The sequence below is a fragment of the Hyaena hyaena genome, unplaced genomic scaffold, assembly GCF_003009895.1.
Source record: "Hyaena hyaena isolate Hyena2069 unplaced genomic scaffold, ASM300989v1 scaffold_89, whole genome shotgun sequence".
Taxonomy (NCBI): Eukaryota; Metazoa; Chordata; class Mammalia; order Carnivora; family Hyaenidae; genus Hyaena; species Hyaena hyaena.
Window position 1 is genome coordinate 3614960 of NW_024080719.1, and position 20539 is coordinate 3635498.

Genomic DNA, 20539 nt, shown 5'->3' on the forward strand with positions numbered 1-20539 from the left:
GGGTCAGAGAAAGAGGGAGTCACAGACTGAAACAGGCTCCAGGCTCTGAGCTGGCAGTCAGCACAGAGCCCGACGCGGGGCTCGAACCCACGAACCGCGAGATCATGATCTAAGCGAAAGTCGGACGCTTAACCGACTAAGCCACCCAGGCACCCCAAGATCTTTCTTCTTTTCTAATATATGCATTCAATGCTATAAATTTCCCTCTAAGCACTGCCTTTACTGCATCCCACAAATTTTGAGATGTTGTATTTTCATTTTCACTTAGTTCAAATAAGTTTTCAGTTTCTCTTGAGTACTTCTCTTTGACTCATGTCTTACTTAATTTCTAAATATTTCGGGATTTTTTTTCTGCTATCTTTCTGTTACTGATTTGTAACTTAATTTTTGTGGTCTGAGAGCATACTTTGTATAATTTCAATTCTTTAAAAAAATTTTTTTGTGTGTTTTAGGCCCTGAATGTGGTCTATCTTGGTGAATGTTCTATGTGAGCCTGAGAAGAATGTGTACTCTTCTGTTATTAGATGAAGTAGTCTCTAAACATCAATTAGTGCAGGTTGATGAATGGTGCTGTTAAATCTGTTTTTTATTCATGGTGACAATCTCTGTCTTTTAATTGGTGTATTTAGACCATTCACATTTGATTACTGACATAGTTAGATTAATATCTACCATATTTGTAACTCTTCTCTGTTTGTTGCATAGTATTTTGTTTCTTTTTCTCTTTGCCTTCTTCCTTTTTCAGCCTCTTTGGTTGTTTTTTTTTTTTTTAATTTTTTTTTTTTTAATTTATTTCTAGGAGAGAGAGAGAGACAGCGTGAGCAGGGGAGGGTCAGAGAGAGAGGGAGTCACAGACTGAAACAGGCTCCAGGCTCTGAGTTGGCAGTCAGCACAGAGCCCGACACGGGGCTCGAACCCACGAACCGCGAGATCATGACCCAAGCGAAAGTTGGACGCTTAACCGACTAAGCCACCCAGGCGCCCCTCAGCCTCTTTGGTTTTAAGTGAGAATTTTATGATTCTATTTTCTCTATTCCCTTAGTACATCAATTATATATTTTTTCGCTTTTTTATGTTTTTGGTAAGGCTTCTGGTCAACAGTAGGCTATTAGTAGTTAAGTTCTTGGAAAGTCAAAAGTAATATGCAGATTTCTGACTGTATGTGGGGAGCAGCATCCTCAACACTCCTGTTGTTCAAGGGTCAACTGTAATTGTTGCTATTGCTGCTTAGAATGAAGAGCTATCTATTAGGTTAAGAATAAGAAACAAAGATTTTATTTTATCTTCATTTTTTCCTTCTCTGACACTCCTCCATTCTTTACGTAGACTTGAGTTTCTGACCTGGATAATTTTCCTTCTTTCTTGCAGGTCAAGTCTCCTGGTGACGAATTCCCTAATCTTTTTGTTTGTCCAAGAGAAGAAAGTATTTCATTTTCATTTTTGAAGGACAATTTCTCTGGATTTAGAATTCTAGATTGGTGGCTTTTTCTTTAAATACTTTAAATATTTCACTCTATTCTCTTCTTGCACATATGGTTTGTGAAGATAAGTCTGATGTAATTCTTATTCTTGTTTCTCAATAGGTAGGGTGTTTTTTTTTTCACTGGCTGTTTTCGAATTTTCCCTTTGTCTTTCCGCAGTATGAATTTGATATGTCCAGGTATAGATTTCTTGGTATTTGTTCTGTTTCATCTCTGAGTTTCTTAGGCCTGCAGTTTGGTGTCTGTCATTAATTAAACAACAATTCCTGGCCTTTATCACTTCAAATATTTCTTCAGCTCCATGATTTCTTTCTTCTCATTTTGGTATTCCAATATGTGTATATTATGTTTTTTGGAATTGTTCCACAGTTCTTGACGATTCTTGTTTTTAAAATTCTTTTTTTCTCTTTGCATTTCAATTTGGGGAGTTTCTACTAATACTGTCTTCAAGCTCACTGATTCTTTTCTCAACCATGTCGACATTATTGATAAGTGCACTGAAGGCATTTTTCATTTCTGTTACAGTTTTCTTTACTTTTAGCATTTACTTTTTTCTTTGCTTACATCACTTATCTGTTCTTGCATGTTATCTATTTGTTCCATTAGAGCTCTCAACATCTTAACCATAGTAAATTTAAATTCCTAGTGTGATGATTCCCCAATCACTGCAATGTCTGGGTCTGGTTCTGATGCTTGCTTTGTCTCTTCAGACCATGTTTTATTCTCCTTTTAGCATGACTTTTAAATTTTGGTTGAAAGGCAAAGTTAATGTGTGGGGTAATAAGAATTGAGCTAAGTAAGTCTTTTGTGTTAATTTGCCCAGAAGTTGGGATGCGATTAATGTTTGCTGTAGGTATCAGAAACTTCAATTTCCACTAGTATGCTTGTTTGTATCTCTCTCTATATCTTTGGGCTTCCATAAAAACTCCTTCTTGTATAGCATCTGAATCTTGCAGCTCTTTCCGCTATAGTCCACTGTTATACTGGACACCTGTGATGTGGTGGTAAGGCAAAGGGACAGTGCAAGTATTCTATTATTCTGTGATTAAGTCTTGGTCTTTTTGTGGGCCTCTGTCTCTGTGCCATGATCTTTACAAGTGTCTTTAAACTTTTAGTTTTCCCTTTGGATGAGACAAGAAGGCTAGAGGGCCTGGAGTTGGGCAATTTCTCTCTCCTAACATCGGAGAAGGCTCTGGTTTCCATTGCTGTGTTTCTGTTATGGAGAACACTGTGGGTCTAGTTCAGAATGATTACTCTTCCCCTCCCCCTGTCAGAAGCACAAGGATTTTTTTTTTTCTTTTTTTCCTCTCCCTTGGCTTTACACCATTTTTTTTTTCTTTGCTTTACACCATGGTGGGGTTCCTGGAGCTAAAAACCTAAAATAATCTGGGGAAGCCCTTAAGACTGTGGCCACCAAGAGTTTCTCACTCTCACACTAGTCTAAACTCCACATCCAGCAATTCTTCCAAGTTACTTCTTACGTATTTCTACCATCGTGTGGCTCTTGCAGCTTCTGCCCCCAGTCAGCACATCTCAACTGTGATTCCTGGCATTCTCCTGTCTTTCCAGATTTGGGGTGGTGGTTTTCCCACTACCCTTAATTCTCTGATAGATCCAAGAAAACTTATTGACATTCAGTCTGTCTAGGTTTTTCTTGTTATAAGATGGGGGTGAAGACTTTCAAGTTTATTACATGTCAGAGCTACAGCCAAAAGTCATTCACATTTTTAAAAATTGCATTGTTTGAAAGATCAGGAAACGGAAGCTCGCTGTGGTTAAATGTGTGGCTGAAGTCTTCTAACCCCTAAGCTGGTACTCCTCCCTTTACCACCCTGCCTCTCGTTCCTATTAACACATCTAACAAAACCAGCCTGGGGAACAGTCTGTGGGCAAAGCATATGGCAGAGCAGAGGGTGTGACAGGAGAAGAAGGTGCACGGCTTTGAAAAAAACAATACATTGTAATCTCCCAACAGAGAGTGCACATTAACAGCTGAGTATTCACTTTAGGTTTACAAAAGAGTTCAGAAAAGGATTCTTTTATTAGTAAACTGTTTTTACAGTATGTGATTAAATGTTTTTTTTTTAATGTTTTATTTGTTTCTGAGAGAGAGAGAGAGAGAGAGAGAGAGAGAGAACATGAGCAGGGGAGGGTCAGAGAGAGAGGGAGACAAAGAATCTGAAACAGGCTCCAGGCTCTCAGCTGGTAGCCAGCACAGAGCCCAATGCGGGGCCCGAACCCACGAACTGTGAGATCATGACCTGAGCCAAAGTCAGACGCTTAACCGACTGAGCCACCCAGGCACCCCTGTGGTTAAATGTTTAAAGCTTTTATATATTATATCAATATCTTCTGAATGCATCCAGAGTCAGCTCATGGTACTGAACACTCACTACGTATCAGTCAGCATGCTAGAAGTTCTCATAGGGAAATGTTTCTGAATTCTAATAACTTTGGAGATAGATTTTCATCTTCAGCATTTCCATTTTGCAGATTAGGAAACTATGGTGCAGAGATATTTAAGGAGCTTATCCTTGACATGAAAGTGAGGATTGGATTCTAGTCTGCACTCTGCAACTAGGTAGTTATATAACCCTGACTGAGTTATTTTATCTCTCTGAACTGCATTTCACAAAAGGGATAAACAATTATTATCTCCTGGAGTAAATTAGATAATGTATAAAAAGCACTCATCACAACTATAATGACAATAATTTATATGTAAATATTTATACATAGTAATTTATATATGAATGTTATTATAGGAATTATCCTTAAAATGTTATAAATAATATTACTAATAAACTGATAGACTATAAAATTGAATAGAAATGAACTATTATATGGACCCTTGTAAAAAAGAGTGGGGAACTTCGTGAACCTTGTAAAGTGTTCAAAACTCTCTGTAGCTCTGTTAGATGTCATATAATCTTAGGTGCCAAGAGAAAAAATTTAAAAGTTAGGTTTTCCCTGGATGATAAGGCTGTTAGGTCAACATTTATGGTAACATGTCCTTATCGAATTCCATCCCAAAGAAGAGGGATGCCTGGGTGGCTTAGTCAGTTGAGTGTCCAACTCTTGATTTCAGCTCAGGTCATGATCTCACAAGTTTCGTGAGGCAGAACCCCATGTTGGCTCTTGGACTGGCAGCTCAGAGGCCTGCTTGGGACTCTCCCCTTCTCTCTCTCTGCCCCTCCCCTGTTCTCTCTGTCTCTCTCAAAATAAATAAAAATAAACTTTCAAAAAAAAAGATGTTAAATTGAATCGTATGTCAAGTGCAGGTTTTTTTGATATAGTTCATGCAGAGTACAATAAGAAAGCTCGAAACCATTGCTGGAATCAGCTATTATTGCTCTGGAAACCATTTTCAAATTCAATGGTTGCAGATTTCACCAAGAGTTCCTGAAATGGCTGTGTTCTGATGACTGGCTCTGGTAGTGAACACTTAAGAAAAAATGCATTCCCTCTCTCTGTGCCCTTCCTCTCCTCACACTCTGTCTGTCTGTCTCTATCTCTCTCTTTTAAAAATAAAATAAAATGATTTTAAAAAATTAATGCTTAACCGACTGGGTGGCTCAGTCGGTTAAGCATCTGACTTTGGCTCAGGTCATGATCTCAGAGTCCGTGAGTTTGAGTTTGAACCCTGCAGCAGGCTCTGTGCCAACAGCTGAGAGCCTGGGGCCTGCGTCAGATTCCGTGTGTGTTTCTCTCTATGCTCCCACCCTGCTCACACTCTGTCTCTCTGTCTCTCTCTCCCAAAAACAAAATAAAAACATAAAAAAACAAGAAGTGCAAAGTATGGGGCAAATATGAGGCAGCAGTTTGGGAAAGATCAGCCTCACACGCTGGCTCTCAACTTGAGACAAAGGTTGTCAACAGAAACGTGCTGGGAAAAGGGGCCACTCTGCCAATTCCTTTGGGACAATGCATAGTATAGATTGACCAATGGACAAAGAAGTAGAAAATATTCTGGAGGGGAACCATGATTATGAGCTAATCTAGCAGAATCGCGTGAGACCCAAATCTGTCCTTGACCACTGTGGGCTATCTTCATTTGGGTTCCTGGCTTTGTTAAAGCGCCAGGCAGGGTCACTCTAAGAGAAGTCACTATCACAATCATCTGGTCACCTCCAAGGGGATCCTTAGGACCACAGAGCCCCTCTTCATAACCATAAAATAGAGGAGCCATGTGATAGAAGAACACAGAAACAGCAACTTTGGGAAGAGGTGGGGTCACTAAGGGAGTCCAGTTGTCGGTGAAGGATGGGGTGCAAGCAAACATAACAGGCCTGGAGAGTTATTCCAGGCAGCACAGCTTGTGTAGTGAGCAATAGGAAACAGTTTGGGAAGACCACTCTAGCTAACCAACAGTCATTGAGCTCAGGGACCAGTCGTTGGCCTGCCTGGGACCAGTGTAGCCTTAGTCATTAAGGGTTAGAACCTCCAATGGCAACAAGTCCTTCAAGTAGCCTCTGACGTATGGGCAGGTCTATCTGTGGCTAGGTAGAGCCAGTGTGTGGGCTCCACATTGACTGGTACGGTGATACACATCTTCAGAAAGTTGACAAAAGGGCAATTTCTTCAAATACATGACAAGGACATATTCTTTTTGGCATAAGCCTCCTCAAAAATCATCAAATAAAAATGGTGGCGGAATAGTGGCGCATAATGCAGGTCAGTTGGCTAATAAGGCATTTCCCTTCAAGAGCAGGGGGTTTTCTATGCAAAATCTGTACTTAAGTTGCCATGGAAACTGAACATGTTTTAAAATATCTAACCCAGAGATAGTTATGAGTTATAAAGGAATTATGGGACGGGGCTATGAATGAGTTTTTTAAGAATCCAGGTTTCTTGTTCCTTAGGGACTCCAGAAATTCTGTATATTAGGTTAATTCCATTTGCAGATAAGAAAACCATGGTTAAGATATATTATGGAACTTTTCTTTGATATAAGTTAATAAATAATGAAGTTTTATTCTAGTTTTTTTCTTTTAAAAACAATTTGCTCAAGTGCAATACAGAGGATGTTTATTTTTTATTTAAAAATTTTTCTAATGTTTATTTGTGAAAGAGAGAGAGAAAGAATGAGTAGTGGGAGAGGGACAGAGAGAGAGGGAGACAGATGATCTGAAGTGGGCTTTGTGTTGACAAACCATGAGATCATGACCTAAGCCAAAGTAGAAAGCTTCACTGGCACCCCAGAAGATGTTTATTTTAATTGACAAGACAGCATTGGCATGACAGCAAATAAATGTGTTTGCTTAAAAAAACCCAAAAACACAGGATTTCCCTTTCTAAATAAAATGTTCAAATTGTCTAAACTTAAACAGTGTACAGAATTTGAAAGGGAATACTTTCTGTGATGGTTAAAAATAAAATAGAATAAAATACTGGTCTAAGCCAGCACTTCACACGTCGCAGACAAGTCTTATACAATGACAAGTCGAAGACCCAGAATCATGTAGTGTTAAATGAGGACTTTCTTCGTTTGCAACATACTCAAGTCTAAATGATTGGTTCTCAAATGTGGTCTCAGACCAGCAGCATCAGCACCACGTGGGAACTTGTTAGACATGCAAATTCTTGGGCCCCTAGAGACTTTGGGGGTGGGACCAGGGAATCTGATTAACAAACTGATTCACCTCTCCAGGTGATTCTGATGCACCTTAAAGTTTGAGAACCACTGCTCTTAAATATTGCAGTGGGAAGGTCTTGGGTCCAAGATGGCCTGAGCTATGATTCTGAGGGCATGAGATGGCAAAGTTCTAGTCAGCGCGCTTGAGTGGGATTGGTGTGTGAAAATGGGATCAAACTGTGTATTGGTGAGGTCAGTACAACGTTGGCATCAACACATTTCCATAGATATGCAAACTATCAATGCCAAGAGAGTTTTTTGTTGTTGTTGTTGCTCAAAATTAGAGAGCGTCAGTCTTTTGTTTCTTCTATTCCTAATCCTCCTTTCCCTGGGCCATTGGCAGAAGCTGCTCATGCTAAAGGAAAACTGGTTTACTTAAACTAGGGCTTCTTAGCCTTGTCACTATTGACATTTTATCGCGAGGAGCTGTCCTGTGCACGTTTAGCGGCATCTGTGGCCTCTACCCACTACATGCCAGAAGCAATTCCCATCCTCCTCTCTCCACCCACTAAGGCGTGACAAACAAAACTGTTTCCAGATGTTGCCAAGTATCTCCTGGGGGCAAAACTACACCAAGTTGAGAACCATTGACTTAAACCAAAGCATTTCCTTCAAGGGAGGGATGTGGTAGGAAGAAAAACTGGATTCCAGAGGTCCCCTGGGGGCAACTCACATTGTAGGACCTGCCGTGCCTCTGTCTCCACTGTACCAGCACTATCTGGGCGACGACCAGGGCGCAGAGGAAGATCAAGATCATCTCCACGTGCATGGATTCATGGCCCCGGTGCATCCTGTATATCCTTTCCTGCTGCAGGCTGGAACCAGCAAATGAGGTCATCTGAAAAAGCCCTTAACCCTTACACGGTACATTTAGAAGAAAAAACAAAGTCTAGGCTCAAAGAAAGTAATTGGAGGTTTCAAAAGTAGGGGGTTTTGGGGAACCTGGGCGGCTCAGTCAGTTAAGCGTCCAACTTCGGCTCAGGTCATGATCTCATGGTTCGTGGGTTTGAGCCCCGCGTCGGGCTCTGTGCTGACAGCTAGCTCAGAGCCTGGAGCCTGCTTTGGATTCTGTGTCTCCCTCTCTCTCTGACCCTCCCTGCTCATGCTGTCTGTCTCTCTCTCTCATAAATAAATAAAAAACATTAAAAAATTCAAATGTAGGGGGTTTTAAGCTTTGATTATAAATTTCCTGGTTTTTTTGTTTTGTTTTGATTTTTTCCTTTTCTCCCAAGGCTTGAGGAGGGGGCAATGGAGAGGAGGAACCTGATTTCATCAGGTATCCCAGTTCCTCTCAGCCCTTAGCTTGCCTGTGTGGTTTTGGCCTCAGCCTTGTCCTTGTAAGTTAAGTGATGGGGCTGAAAAAATCACTGATGGGATCTGGACAGACCTGGGTACCAGCCCCATCGCCACACAGACTCGTGAAAGTCACTCATCCTCTCTGCGACTTAGTTTCCTCCTTTGCAAACTTAAAATAATGACCCCTTGGTGCTTCACAAGATTGTTCTAAAACTGCAAAGCCCATTTTACTTTATTTGGTCTTAAATAAGAAATTATTATTATTAGATTATACTAATCTGTGTAATATGTTATATAAAATATAATATGTAGATGTCCTTATTATTAGATTAAATAATATGAAATTTCCATTTTTGAAAGTCAAAATAATAAAATATGGTAATTTCAAGTAATTTTTAATATTTTGAAGAAAAAGGATATCCTGCAGATGGTGCCAGTGGAGAGAATATTATCCAAAGGGCTCCAGAAAACTCCTGAGTGAGCTGTATACAGTTTTTTTTTTCATTATAAGGAGAACAAAGAAGCCTAAGTATTATCTTAGGCGGGCACATTCTGATGATGGAGGAATGTTTCAGTATTTAGTTGGACTCTTGGTTTTGCATAACGGTAGAGAAAACAGTATAATAGTATGTCATCTGGTTTAACTTCCTATAGCAGAAGTGGCTTCAGAGAAAGCCTAGAGCAATGGTTCTTGATGTTGGCTGTAAACTGAAAACCACTGGAGAGTTTTAAAAGTCCCAATGTCCAAGCTGGGCCCAGATCAATTAAATGACCATTTTTGCGTGATATGGGCTGAACTGTGCCCTCTCCCGCATTCATTTGTTAAAGTCTTACCCCACCTACCCCCCTAGTCACCTTCTAAGGTGACTGTATTTGGAGACAGGAACTTTAGGGAAGTAAATAAGGTTAAATGCCATCACTGAGTGGGTCCTAATCCAATCTGACTGGTGTCTTTATAAGGAGATTCGGATGTAAATTCACACAGAGGGAACCATATGAAGATGCAGTGAGAGGGCAGCTACCTGCAAGTCAAGGAGAAGCGTCAGGAGAACCCAAACGTGCTAATACCCTTCTTGGCCCCAGAACTGTGAGGAAGTGAATTTCTGTTTAAACCACCTGGTCTGTGGTACTTGTTATGGTAGTTTAAGTTCCCCATGTGACTTTAAGATGCAGCCAAAATTGAGAACCACTGGGCTAGAGGAAGAGAGAGCAGTTCAGGGTCAAGAGTAGGGCAAGGGGAAAAATTATGAATGTTGCCAATCAAGTACTTGATAAATAGTGGTTAGCATTATCTTTCATCCCCAGTGGGGCACCATGAGTCACAAAATGTCTTGAAGTTTCTTTCCACTTATGACTAGACATAGTGTGAACTTAGTGTACCCATCAGAAAACAACACAGAACGGCGCCTGGGTGGCTCAGTCGGTTAAGTATCCAACTCTTGATTTCGGCTCAGGGCGCGGTCTCACAGTTTCATGAGTTTGAGCCCCGAGTCAGGGTCTGTGCTGAGAGCATGGAGCCTGTCTGGGATTCTCTCTCTTTCTCTCTCTCTCCCTCCCCCATTCACACTCTCTCAAAATAAATAAATAAACTTAAAAAAAAACAAAAAACAAAAAAACTGCAGGGTAATACTCTGTGCCAGAAGACTGTAGCCTTTTAAAGGTACTCCATGGATATGTGGGTTGGGTTCTTCCCCCTTTACTAATAATTAAAAAATTTTTTTAATGTTTATTTATTTATTTTGATAGCAAGAGCAAGAGCGAGCAGGGGACATGCAGAGAGAGAAAGAATCCCAAGTAGCCTATGCTGCCAGCACAGAGCCTGATGCAGGGCTTGAACTCACATGAAACATGAGATCATGACCTGAGCCGAAATCAAATACTTGGACGCTTAACCTTATTGGAATGAACCACCCAGGAGCCCCTTTACCAGTAAATTCTATAGCTCAAGAGTAGAGAAGTACTAAGTGCCTCAGAAAAGGGCTCTTAGGGTGCTCCCTGATGGACAACATGTAGAAATGAGCATGCAGAGCCTAGTAAATATTTCTGCCTGAGTTCATCTTCTTTGAGATGGAATCTTAGAACGTTAATGCTGGAATGTACATTTGATGTACTGAAACCCCTACACTCATCAAATGAAGAAGATGAAGTCCCTATCAGGTAAACAACCTGAATAAAATTACATTGTTAATAGTCTTTGTACTGGAAGCCAACTTAAGAGACATGAATGATTTCCAGAAGCTCATTAAAAAATACACTTGGACCTTTGAAGAAATTGGAAGTGAAGAAGAATAAAGGGGTACAGGAACTTATAGTTTTTAAGGCACAAAAGCAAAATAACTTTTTAATATTCTATTTAATGCACAGAATTTCAACTTAGGCCATGTCGATAGAAGAGTGAATTTATCATCAACCTAAAATAAGACTTGTGTGGACACAAAACAAAATATGCTTTGTCACATTCATCTATTATATATAATTATATATAATGAAAACATTCATTATTTCATTATAGATAATGAAAACATCTCAAAATAACCTCTGTGGAAGCACTTTGGAAGGTATCAAATAATATGCAAATGTAGTAAGTATTTCCTACTTTGATTAGGAATACATTCATAATTGATTACCATAATGCAAAAAAGGAGAAACTTTTCATTTTTGTTTCATTTTATTTGGTGCCCACAGGGCTCTACTAGCCCCATAGTCAGTACCAGAACACAGCGGAAACAGCATATAAAGAAAACCAGATGTATCTTGTGACTAAAATAAATACTAACTTGACACTGCCCTATTTTGAAGGACATATAAACCCAGCTTTGTGGGACTGCATGAATCACACTGTAGAAAACAGATGAAATCCTTGCGGTTTGGTTTATCCTATCTTTGTGCATGCATGCTAAACTAACCCACCTTCTGTGCCCCGAGAAATTTACAAAGAAATGATGGCTTCATTTAATTTCTCAAACTTTTAGGGCAGAAATGTAATTGTTAGTAGAAATGTAAATTTAAACAATTAAAAAAATTCTAATCACTTACTTCCATTCATCATCCTCAGAAAGCTTGGTGTGAGAGATCTGAAAAAAAGCAAAAAGAACCCTTCTCAAAACTTTGTTTTTTCAGCTTGTATTTTACAGCATTATATGGGAAACCCAAGCCACGAAAAACAGTGATGTTTCCTAGTACTATAATAACTTAGGATGAAAGCCCTAATAGAATATTTGCTTACAGAACTAAGGCACACACACACACCCCAAAACAAAAGAGCAATCAAGTTACTGTTAATAAATATTTGATTCTGCTCAAGTCAGAGAATTAGATGAGGCTCCATTTGGCTTTTGGGATATGATACGTAAATCCTAGAAAAAACATCTCTTGGGTGTCTTAAATGATGCCAATGAGTAAATATCTCCAAGTTCAAGGTTTTAGAGACTGAGCTGACCAGAGGCTCTACTTGTTTGGAGCATCTTTTATGCCCTCCTGTTAATTTAATTTAAAACCTGGCCCCAGGGAAGAGAGCAATCAGGCCTTGCTTGCCCTCGCAGACTGAGCTGGAGCCAGGAAGTGCTCTCCTTGACTTACAGATCGTAGGCATGTGCTGCCTTCCCTTGATCACTGCTAATTTATTACACTTGGTCATTTGGAACCTTTAAGCCAATCCTTGGAAAGACATAATCTTATAACTTTCATGGAGAACATAGACAGCTTAATCCCTCGTCCTGTATATTAAAAGCTAAAATCCCCAATGACAGCAAAGAAAGGAATGCAAATAAAACATTTGTTACACAAATCTGATATTAAGTAGGTATTTTCAGTATGTTTTCTTCAAATGGCACCAGCAAGTCTGACATATGGAAAAAAAAATAATGCCATCCATTCAATCTAGGATTTCCTATCAGGTGGTCCCTGATATTCGAATGCAGGTCAAAACAACTGTAGAGCCTCTGGAAGTCCACTGAGAGGGCTAGTTGAATCTTTAGACCCCAGGGGTCCCCCAGCCCCACCTTCTCTTAGGGACAGTGAGGTGGCTGGCTCGGGGCTGGGCTGGGCAGGTAGAGACAGTAGGGGGAAAAGGCACAGTACTTGTCCCTTCACTCCAGCCCTGGATGTGTCCATTTACTGTGCCTCTCCCACAACCCTTCACCCCACATCTGGGGCCAACAGGGACACAATGGGGCACAATCACTTTATTCCTGAAGGCAGATCACCCAGGGTGCCTATGGGCTGGGGGTTAGGAGTTGGAACATATGGGGCAGGCTGGGAGGTGACCCCTGCACTCTCTTGCTTCCAGGCTGAGGGCAAGAAGGGGCATCCCTGGGGGTGGGGAGGATAAGGGGTTCTGAGCACTGGGATCTTCTGGGAGCATGAGGACATTGCTACTGGTTGCTGAGCTCCTGCCTACCTCCTGCCAGAAGAGTCCACCATTGGTTCCTGAGAACAGTTGAAAGCTGTTGCCTCTAGGGAGTGGAAATCAAAAATGGTTGGCAAGGCCCTCCTGAGCCTCAGGACAGATCCAACCTGGTGCAGATGGTTCCCTTCTTCCCAGGGGGCTCTTGCCTCCACTCCTTGTCTCCCTTCAAACAGTGAGGGTGATCCAATTAGAGGCAAACCTGCTCAAAACACAAGTGGCTGCCCTTGTCACTAACACGGCTCCTGTGGCCCTCTGGCCATTTTCAGCTTCTTTTCTCTCCACTGCCCCTGCTCCAGCCAAGCAGAACTTTACTGTCCCCTGAATGCTTTTCTTTGACCCCCAGCCACCCTTTGGGGATGTCCTGGACTCCACTTCCTCCAGGAAGCCTTTTGGGTTAGGCCTCTCCAGTAGGTCCACTGAATATTGTTACCCCACTGCATGGTCATCAGTGGTTTATTACTTCTCTTACCCAACCGCTGAATACTCCCTGTCTGGCACATCACACACTCAATCAATATACAGTTGACTTTTGAACAATGCTGGGGTTAGGGGTGCCAATCCCCCCACAGTCAAAAATCTGTGTATAACTTTTGACTCCCCAGGATTTAACTACTAATAGCCTACTGTTGACTAGAAACCTGACTAATAACGTAAATAGCTGATCAACATGTACTTCAGATGTTATATGTACTATATTCTGTATTCTTACAAGAAAGTAGGTAGAGAAAAGCAAATGAATATAAAGAAAATCGTAAGGAAAATGCACTTAGAGTCCCGTGTTGTTCAAGGGATAACTGTATTTGAAAATCGCGTCCCTTTTGGTGCCAGCCCTCATCATTTCGTACCTCAGCTGCCACCTCCAAATTAGTTTCCCCACTTTCAACCCTTCACAAAAATCCATCTGTTAGAAAAACCTTGCTAAAATGAGTGGCAAAACCAGAACAGTAAACTCAAACTACTGCTGTCCCTGGGACATACGTGAGCAGAAGGTAAGGATGTTAGGCTTGGAGGGCTGTGTTCAGTGATATGGAATCTATGTCACTGGGCAACCACAGAACTTCCATGGATGGAGCAGTAGGGAGGGGCTGTGTCTGGCGTACTCCAAGGAAGAGAACAGCGCTGAGGCAGAGGTGGGTCCTCTAGGGAAATCAGAGCCTGAAAAGTAGTCTTCAGATAAGCAGAAGGAAGTGCTGAGTCCATGCTGTCTACTCTCTTGTACCCCAACTTTGAGGAGTCTTAGGAGCACATAGGGTGTATGCACCTGGCTCCCTAGACCACAGGGAGGAGGATGGGGAATAGGGAGATGGTGTTTGGCACAAAGAGGTACATAGGGAGCTGGGCAGACTAGAGCCCCAGATCATGAGGTTGTATGTTTATTATTCATTCCCTTGTTTGTCCAATAAACATTTCCTGAGGCCCTGCCATTTGCCAGACTCCGTGCTTCATTCTGGAAATACAGTAGCCAGCAAAGCAGAACAAGGGGGGATTAAGGGACAAGCTCTGAGTTTCTCCCAGGACAGAGTTAAGAGGGGACCACACCTCCTGAGGGCAGTGGGCAAGGCAGCGGTGGCACCCTTCATGGAGAGCAAACATCAGCTGCAGAAGTGACTCTGCCAGTCGTCTGCTCTTCCCAGCATGCAGACTTCTTCATCCGTAATCCTCTGTGAACAATCTGGGTTTGAAACCAGCAAGCAAATCATGGAGTTCCCTTATAGCTTTCCCTTGTTAGAGAATAAATCTCCAGTACACAGCATGGTACAAGACTTGCCATAATGTAGCTTTCCCTTCCTACAAGCTTTCATGAACCCTGCATTTCTGCCAGGGTCATAGTGAATATCCACCCCTACTCCCACCTTTCTCCTTGGTCAACTCCCACCCCTGACAATTTTTTTCGCCTCCAAGTAATTTGGTATTCCCATTTCCTCCATGGAGACTTCTCATTTCCTCTCAGGGCCACATGGAATCTCATCCATTCCCTGAGGCCCAGTTCAAAAGCCATGCCACCCCCATCCCCCCAGTCAGCCTTGCCTACCCTTCCTGCCTTAAGTAGTTCCTTGCTTCCTAGAAATCCTACAAAACTTCAATCTCCTTTGGGGACAGTAATCACTTCCTACCCTCTATGAATTATTGTGTCCTTGTTATACTAGGATGTGAGTTCCGAGGAGAAAGGTCTACGTCTAACTGTATCCCCCTTATCCCAGAGTAGAACAGTTCCTGCTATGTGATCGTGGCCTAAGAATCATCTATAAATGAAAAACAGTAATGACTGGGTTTGAAATCACCACGGGAAGCGGGGAGGGGATAGCTCGCCTAGAGGGTCTCAAAGCTTGAGCATCAGCACCTCTTGGGAACTAGTCTGACTTGCAAAGTGATGACGCCACTATCCCAGAGGTCAGGAATTAGAAACCCCGGGGGCAACGGCCACCCATCTGCTTTTTTACTGGCCTTTGGAGTGATTCTGATGCAAGCTGCTGTTTGAGAACCACACAGTCAAGCGTGAGGCACCTGTCCTTTTCCTTCACCTGGGCCCTGGGGCTTCGGCCAGGGAGCCAGGAGGAGAGAGGGGCAGCCAGTACCGAGGGCAGGGAATGGCCAGGGGTGAGTCGGAAAAGTCTCATTCTGGAGGAGACAGAGTGGGGCGGCGAGGTGAGGGAAGAGTAAAGGAGGAGGAGGGGAAGAGAAGGGAGAGGAGCGGGAGAGGGAGGGAGAAACGGAGAGGAATTCGGCTTCCCTGGGGTCGGGTAGGGACAGGCGAAGCCACGAGCACCTTCCAGAAAGGTCATCCGCGCCGGGGCGGGGGACTCGGAGACCTGTCCGTGCGGCCACCCAGCCCCCACGGGAGCCTAGGCACGCCGGCCCCGTGTCCCCCCGCCTGCGCCCCGCGCCCGGTACCTGCTCCTGCTGGGGAGGCGCTTCCAGCACCGACGCCGCCTTGCGCACCGCGGCCCCCGCGGCCATGCCTCTGCCACGGCGGCGGCCCGGGAGGGTCTCCGGGAGGCCGCGGAGGATACGGGGGAGAGGGAATGGGGGGTGGGAGGGAAGGGAGGGCTCCCTCCCCTCCGCCCCCGCGCCAGCGCGGGGGGCGAGCGGAGCCTGCGGCGGCCCCGCCCCGGGCCGGGCGCCTCCCCTCCGCCCTGCGCCGGCGCCGGGATCACACTCCCTGCGGCTGCTGAGACCCTTTGGGGGACCTTCCCCTCTGCAGTCACGCGGTGGTCGGCCGTCGCGGCTCGTACAACGTCCTGCGCCTGGCCCTGTGGCCCGGAGGGAGCCGGCGGCTTTGCCACCAGCACGCAGGGCTGCAGGCCGGCTCGGAAGTGGGTAGGAAGAGGTGTGGGGCGTACCGAGAGCGAGAAACGGAGGTGAGGGAGGGAGCGAGAGGTCGTTTTCTTCTCGGCCCTCAGAAGCCTTCATCCGAAGGCAGGAGTTCAGGTGGCTGTCCAAATCCCAGGAGACGGGGAGCCAGCGACACCCTATGTGCCCCTGAGACCGCTCCACCTCTGTTGCGTCTCCAGTGGAGTTCCTGACCCAGGACCCATCGCCCCTTCTTCCCTCTTATCTGCAGTTTTAATAACTTGGTGAAGTTAATAACCCGGTGAAGTCACACCTGGCTCTTCCAAAGATGACAAAGGAGAGAAACTAAACGGGGTGGGGTTGGGGGGGGGGGGGAGAAGGCAGACCTCTAGGCCTGCGTGCATTTCCCCCAGGGAAACCACTCCCAACTTGCCTTTGTACCCTCCACCTTCAGGGGGCATTCTCCTTGCCCTCGGCAGTAGGTCTGAGTCTGCACTTATGGCTGGGAACAAGCTGGAACATTTGGGGAAGGCTTTAGGAATGCACTGGTGTTAATGGAGGGCAATAGACAAGAAGGGAACAGGTAAATAGGCAGTCTGACTAACAAAATATGGCTCACTTTGTTCCAGTTTTTGATGGCTCATAGTTTTCAACACCTACAAGGAGCTACCGATGGGGCTGATGGACACATCCCTGGCACGGTCGACTTGCCGTCTAGAAGGGTGTAGAGACAAACATCCAAGGCAATTGACTGTGGTAAGTGTTTCTGTTCCAAGTACTTTGCTCTGTGGTAACACATTCAGTTTTCACAACAAGGTCCCGAGGTGGGTGGTGTTATTATCGCCATTTTACATGAGAACATTGAAGCACAGAGAGGTGCAGAAGTTTTCCCAAGTTTCACAGCTAGTAGGTAGTACAGTGGGAATTTCCCTTTTGGATTCAGGGGTGGTCAGCAGGACTCAACTATGATTCAGGACAGAGGGACCGGTTGGAAAACTATTGCTCTTGTTCTAGTTAAAGACAGCAATGGCCTGGGTGGTGAGTGTGTGTGGGGATGCGGTGGAGGGGAGATGGAGAGATGTGGATGGAGCCAAGAGATTTAGTTAATAGAATCTGTAAGACTTACTGCACCTCAAGGATGGATCCCAGGCATGTGGCTTGAGCAGCCTGGCATTTGGGCAGAGCGTGCTGAGAATGGGAATACTCAAAGAGCAAGAAGTTTCTGTGTATAAAGATAATGAGTTCTTTTGGACATGTTGCCTTCCTGCCTAGCTCCTGGCCTGTCTTCATGTGGCAAAGGCCACTTTTCTCTCCAGTCCAGGATGTCCTCTAATTCATCTAGATTCCTTTCAGTCAGCCATCTGCTCCTCCTAATGCCCAGTAAAAGGTCCAGATGGAAATAGAATTTCCCTGTGCTATAAAACTCTGGTCTATTATCATTATATATGTTTTGGTTCCCAGATATAAGATTCTATTCCCTGGTTGATTGACACCAGAAATATCTACATACTTTGCTGGTGACATGGGTAAGCACAAAGGGAGTCATCTTCCTTCTGATTTCGCTCAACAGTCAGAGAATAAAACTCAAGTCCATTTCTTCTCCACTGGTGGTAATGGACTTACTCTACTCCACTCTGTCATGCCTGGTTCCGTTAGTGACCCGTTTCCAGATATGGGACCAATGTCTTGTTTCCCAGAAAGGTAAGCACTGCTTTCTGGAGTGGTCCATCCAACCAAAGTTAATTACTTTGCAACTCTGTTGCCCAAATCAAATGCTTGGCAACTGACACTGTCATAAATCCTGGAATAGACGAACAGCATTCCTGTTGCTTAGTGCTAATCTCTTCAGCATATGAGCCATAGCTTGTGCATCTCTTAGCCTAGAGCCATGAGGTGATTATAATGATGTAATGAAGAAAATAAGCTGATGTCATAAAGGTGTTTGAAAAACAAGATGGATTCAAGAATAGTTAGAAAATTAGGTATGGTGTCTGGTGCAGGAATAGAGAAATAGACCCATGGAACAGAATAGAGAGCCCCCAAACAGACACACACACACATTTACGGGTGCTAGTTTTATGACAGGAGTAACAAATCAGAAGGGAAAGGATGGACTATTTAGTAAGTAGCTTGCTATGCCAAGGCAAAACAGGTGGTTTAAAAAGCAAAACTTTAAGAAGACAGTTTAAAAGAATATCTTTATCACCCCAAGGTAGTTAAAAATATATTAAACAAAACTCAGAAACAACAAATCATAAAGGAAAAGATAAGCAAATTAGTCTATGTTAAAGATTTCAAATTTCTGTGCAATACAAAGTTGTCATTAAAAAGAAGCAAGTCATGGACCAAGAGAATGTACTTGCCTATATCGAGCTGTCAAAGAATTAGCGCTCAGAAAAAGACAGAACTGTTAAAAATTAATTTTTTTTTAAAAAAAGTGTAAATCAATAGAATGTGGGCAAGGAGTATAAACCAATTTTAAGAAATAAAATTATGAGATATTTTTGTAACTTGAAGGGAATTGTTGCATTTAAGTATATGCGGGTTAATCTGAAACGCATACTTCACAGGAATGGCTTGTATATTTTAAATTACTTATTGCAAAGTGGCTGCCTTCAGCCATCCTCCTCACTTCTTGACTATCACTCATTAATTTTTCCCCTTTCTGCTGCCCTTCCCACGACAACTGAACTGCCCTGGGCTGATGGTGCCACCTAATGGTTAGCTCTTACAGAAGCCCTCTCTATTGTCTTAAAAATGGTCTTTTTCAAGTAACTTTCTTTTTCAATTTTCTCCTTTCCTCTTTTCTCATGTCTTTTTCATACTTACATATATATATATATACACACACACATATATATATGTGTGTGTGTGTATACATATACATTTGATCCATAGCCTCCCAGCTAGAATGGGTGATTTCAAATGTGTCTAAGGCCTCCCTGCCATGAAGAAGGTGGCAATCTTACAGTCAGTCTAAACAGGGGTAGGGTATCAAATTCAAACCATCCAGGCGATGTGAGTATCTGAGAAAGTTCGTCTGATCTCAGAAATCAGTGTGAAAGAGGTGCCAAAAATTCTTCCCTTCTGTGATCCCTGGGGTCGGGGCAGACTGGGTCATAAATGGGGTAATTGTTTCTAAAAGGAGAGGGGCACTGAAGCTAAAAAGGCTGTATAGAAACCCTCCAGCTAACTCTTTTTCAGCCGCCCCCACCAGCTAACCCCTCGTGGGTGCTAGGTTGACCTTCAGGGGCAGACACTAGCCTCGTAGTGTAGCGTTGGTAGAAATCTTTCAAGCTAGTCTCATTCCCAATTGCCGGGGTTCCTGACCACAGTCCCAGGTTCCCTAGCCTCTCAGCCTTACTGGATAGACCTTTTCTTTTTTTTTTTTTTTTTTTTTTTTAAATATTTTTATTTATTTCTAGGAGAGAGAGACAGCGTGAGCAGGGGAAGGTCAGAGAGAGAGGGAGACACAGACTCTGAAATAGGCTCCAGGCCCTGAGCTGGCAGTCAGCACAGAGCCCGACGCGGGGCCCGAACCCACGAACCGCGAGATCATGACCTAAGCGAAAGTCGGACGCCCAACCAACTAAGCCACCCAGGCGCCCCTGGATAGACCTTTTCATCCTCCTTTAATTGAATCTGCCTTTGCTTAAACACTACCTCTCAAGACAAATGAAAGATACTCGACTTTATTGTTTATCTCATTCTTTAATTGTCATTATTATAATATTATTGACCACTATTCTTTTTTTTTTTTTGGCTCAAATGTACCAAGTGTAGCTATATTATGATTATGTGGAGTTTTGTGAGCTGGCATGTGGCCCTCATCACCATTTATAACATCGCTTCTTTGGGAAAGTGCATTCTGCCTTTCAAACTATGGCCTTCTAAATGCACATTTAGAATACAATCCGTGTATGAGCTGGGAATCCTGTTCCTAATGTCTGTTGGCCCAGGGCAGCCCCACCACCAAATGACATGTGGTTTAAGGTTCCTGTAACAGCCGGTTCATTTAAATAATGTTTGCTGGAGCTCAGTTCAGATTCTCAGATTTCTGGTTCATTTGGAGTGGGGGAGGCAGCAGAGTCACAGTGTTCAGACAACAGCATGTGTGGGGCTCCCCGCTCTCTATAGAGGGATGGCACATTCCTGCTTTTCCGCGGGTTACCCTGTAGGTTTACGGACTGAGGCTCTTCTGACTGCAAGCTTTTTAGTTCTGTTGAACAACTGATCTTGAAAACGAAGAACTCCTTTTAAAAATCAACTATACTTTCAAGCGTGGAAGTTCAGCTAGGGTCATTCTCATTTATTGAGTTCAGGGACCCTCACAGTAGGAGGGAAAACCACATTTAAATCCTTCATGGGGCTCCTTGCTCTCCCCTCTGTGCCCCCTTTCAGAAGTCTCATCTTTAGTAAGTTAGAAGC

General features: G+C 43.4%; 1 protein-coding gene across 2 annotated transcripts in view; it reads right to left on the bottom strand.

Moving 5' to 3' along the window:
* RNF175 (ring finger protein 175) overlaps positions 1–15778 on the bottom strand; it is a 43114-nt gene extending 27336 nt beyond the window's left edge. Inside the window, exons 1-3 of one of the 2 annotated variants that reach the window (XM_039234349.1) lie at positions 15713–15778; positions 11449–11486; positions 7790–7931 (exon numbers count right to left, since the gene is read on the bottom strand). In XM_039234349.1, coding sequence (XP_039090280.1) covers positions 7790–7931; positions 11449–11486; positions 15713–15778 — 246 coding nt within the window. Of the gene's footprint in view, positions 1–7789; positions 7932–11448; positions 11487–12811; positions 12837–15712 lie in introns of those variants that run through there. The other variant, XM_039234350.1, reaches the window with a different exon arrangement.
* Positions 15779–20539: the final 4761 nt, after the last annotated feature.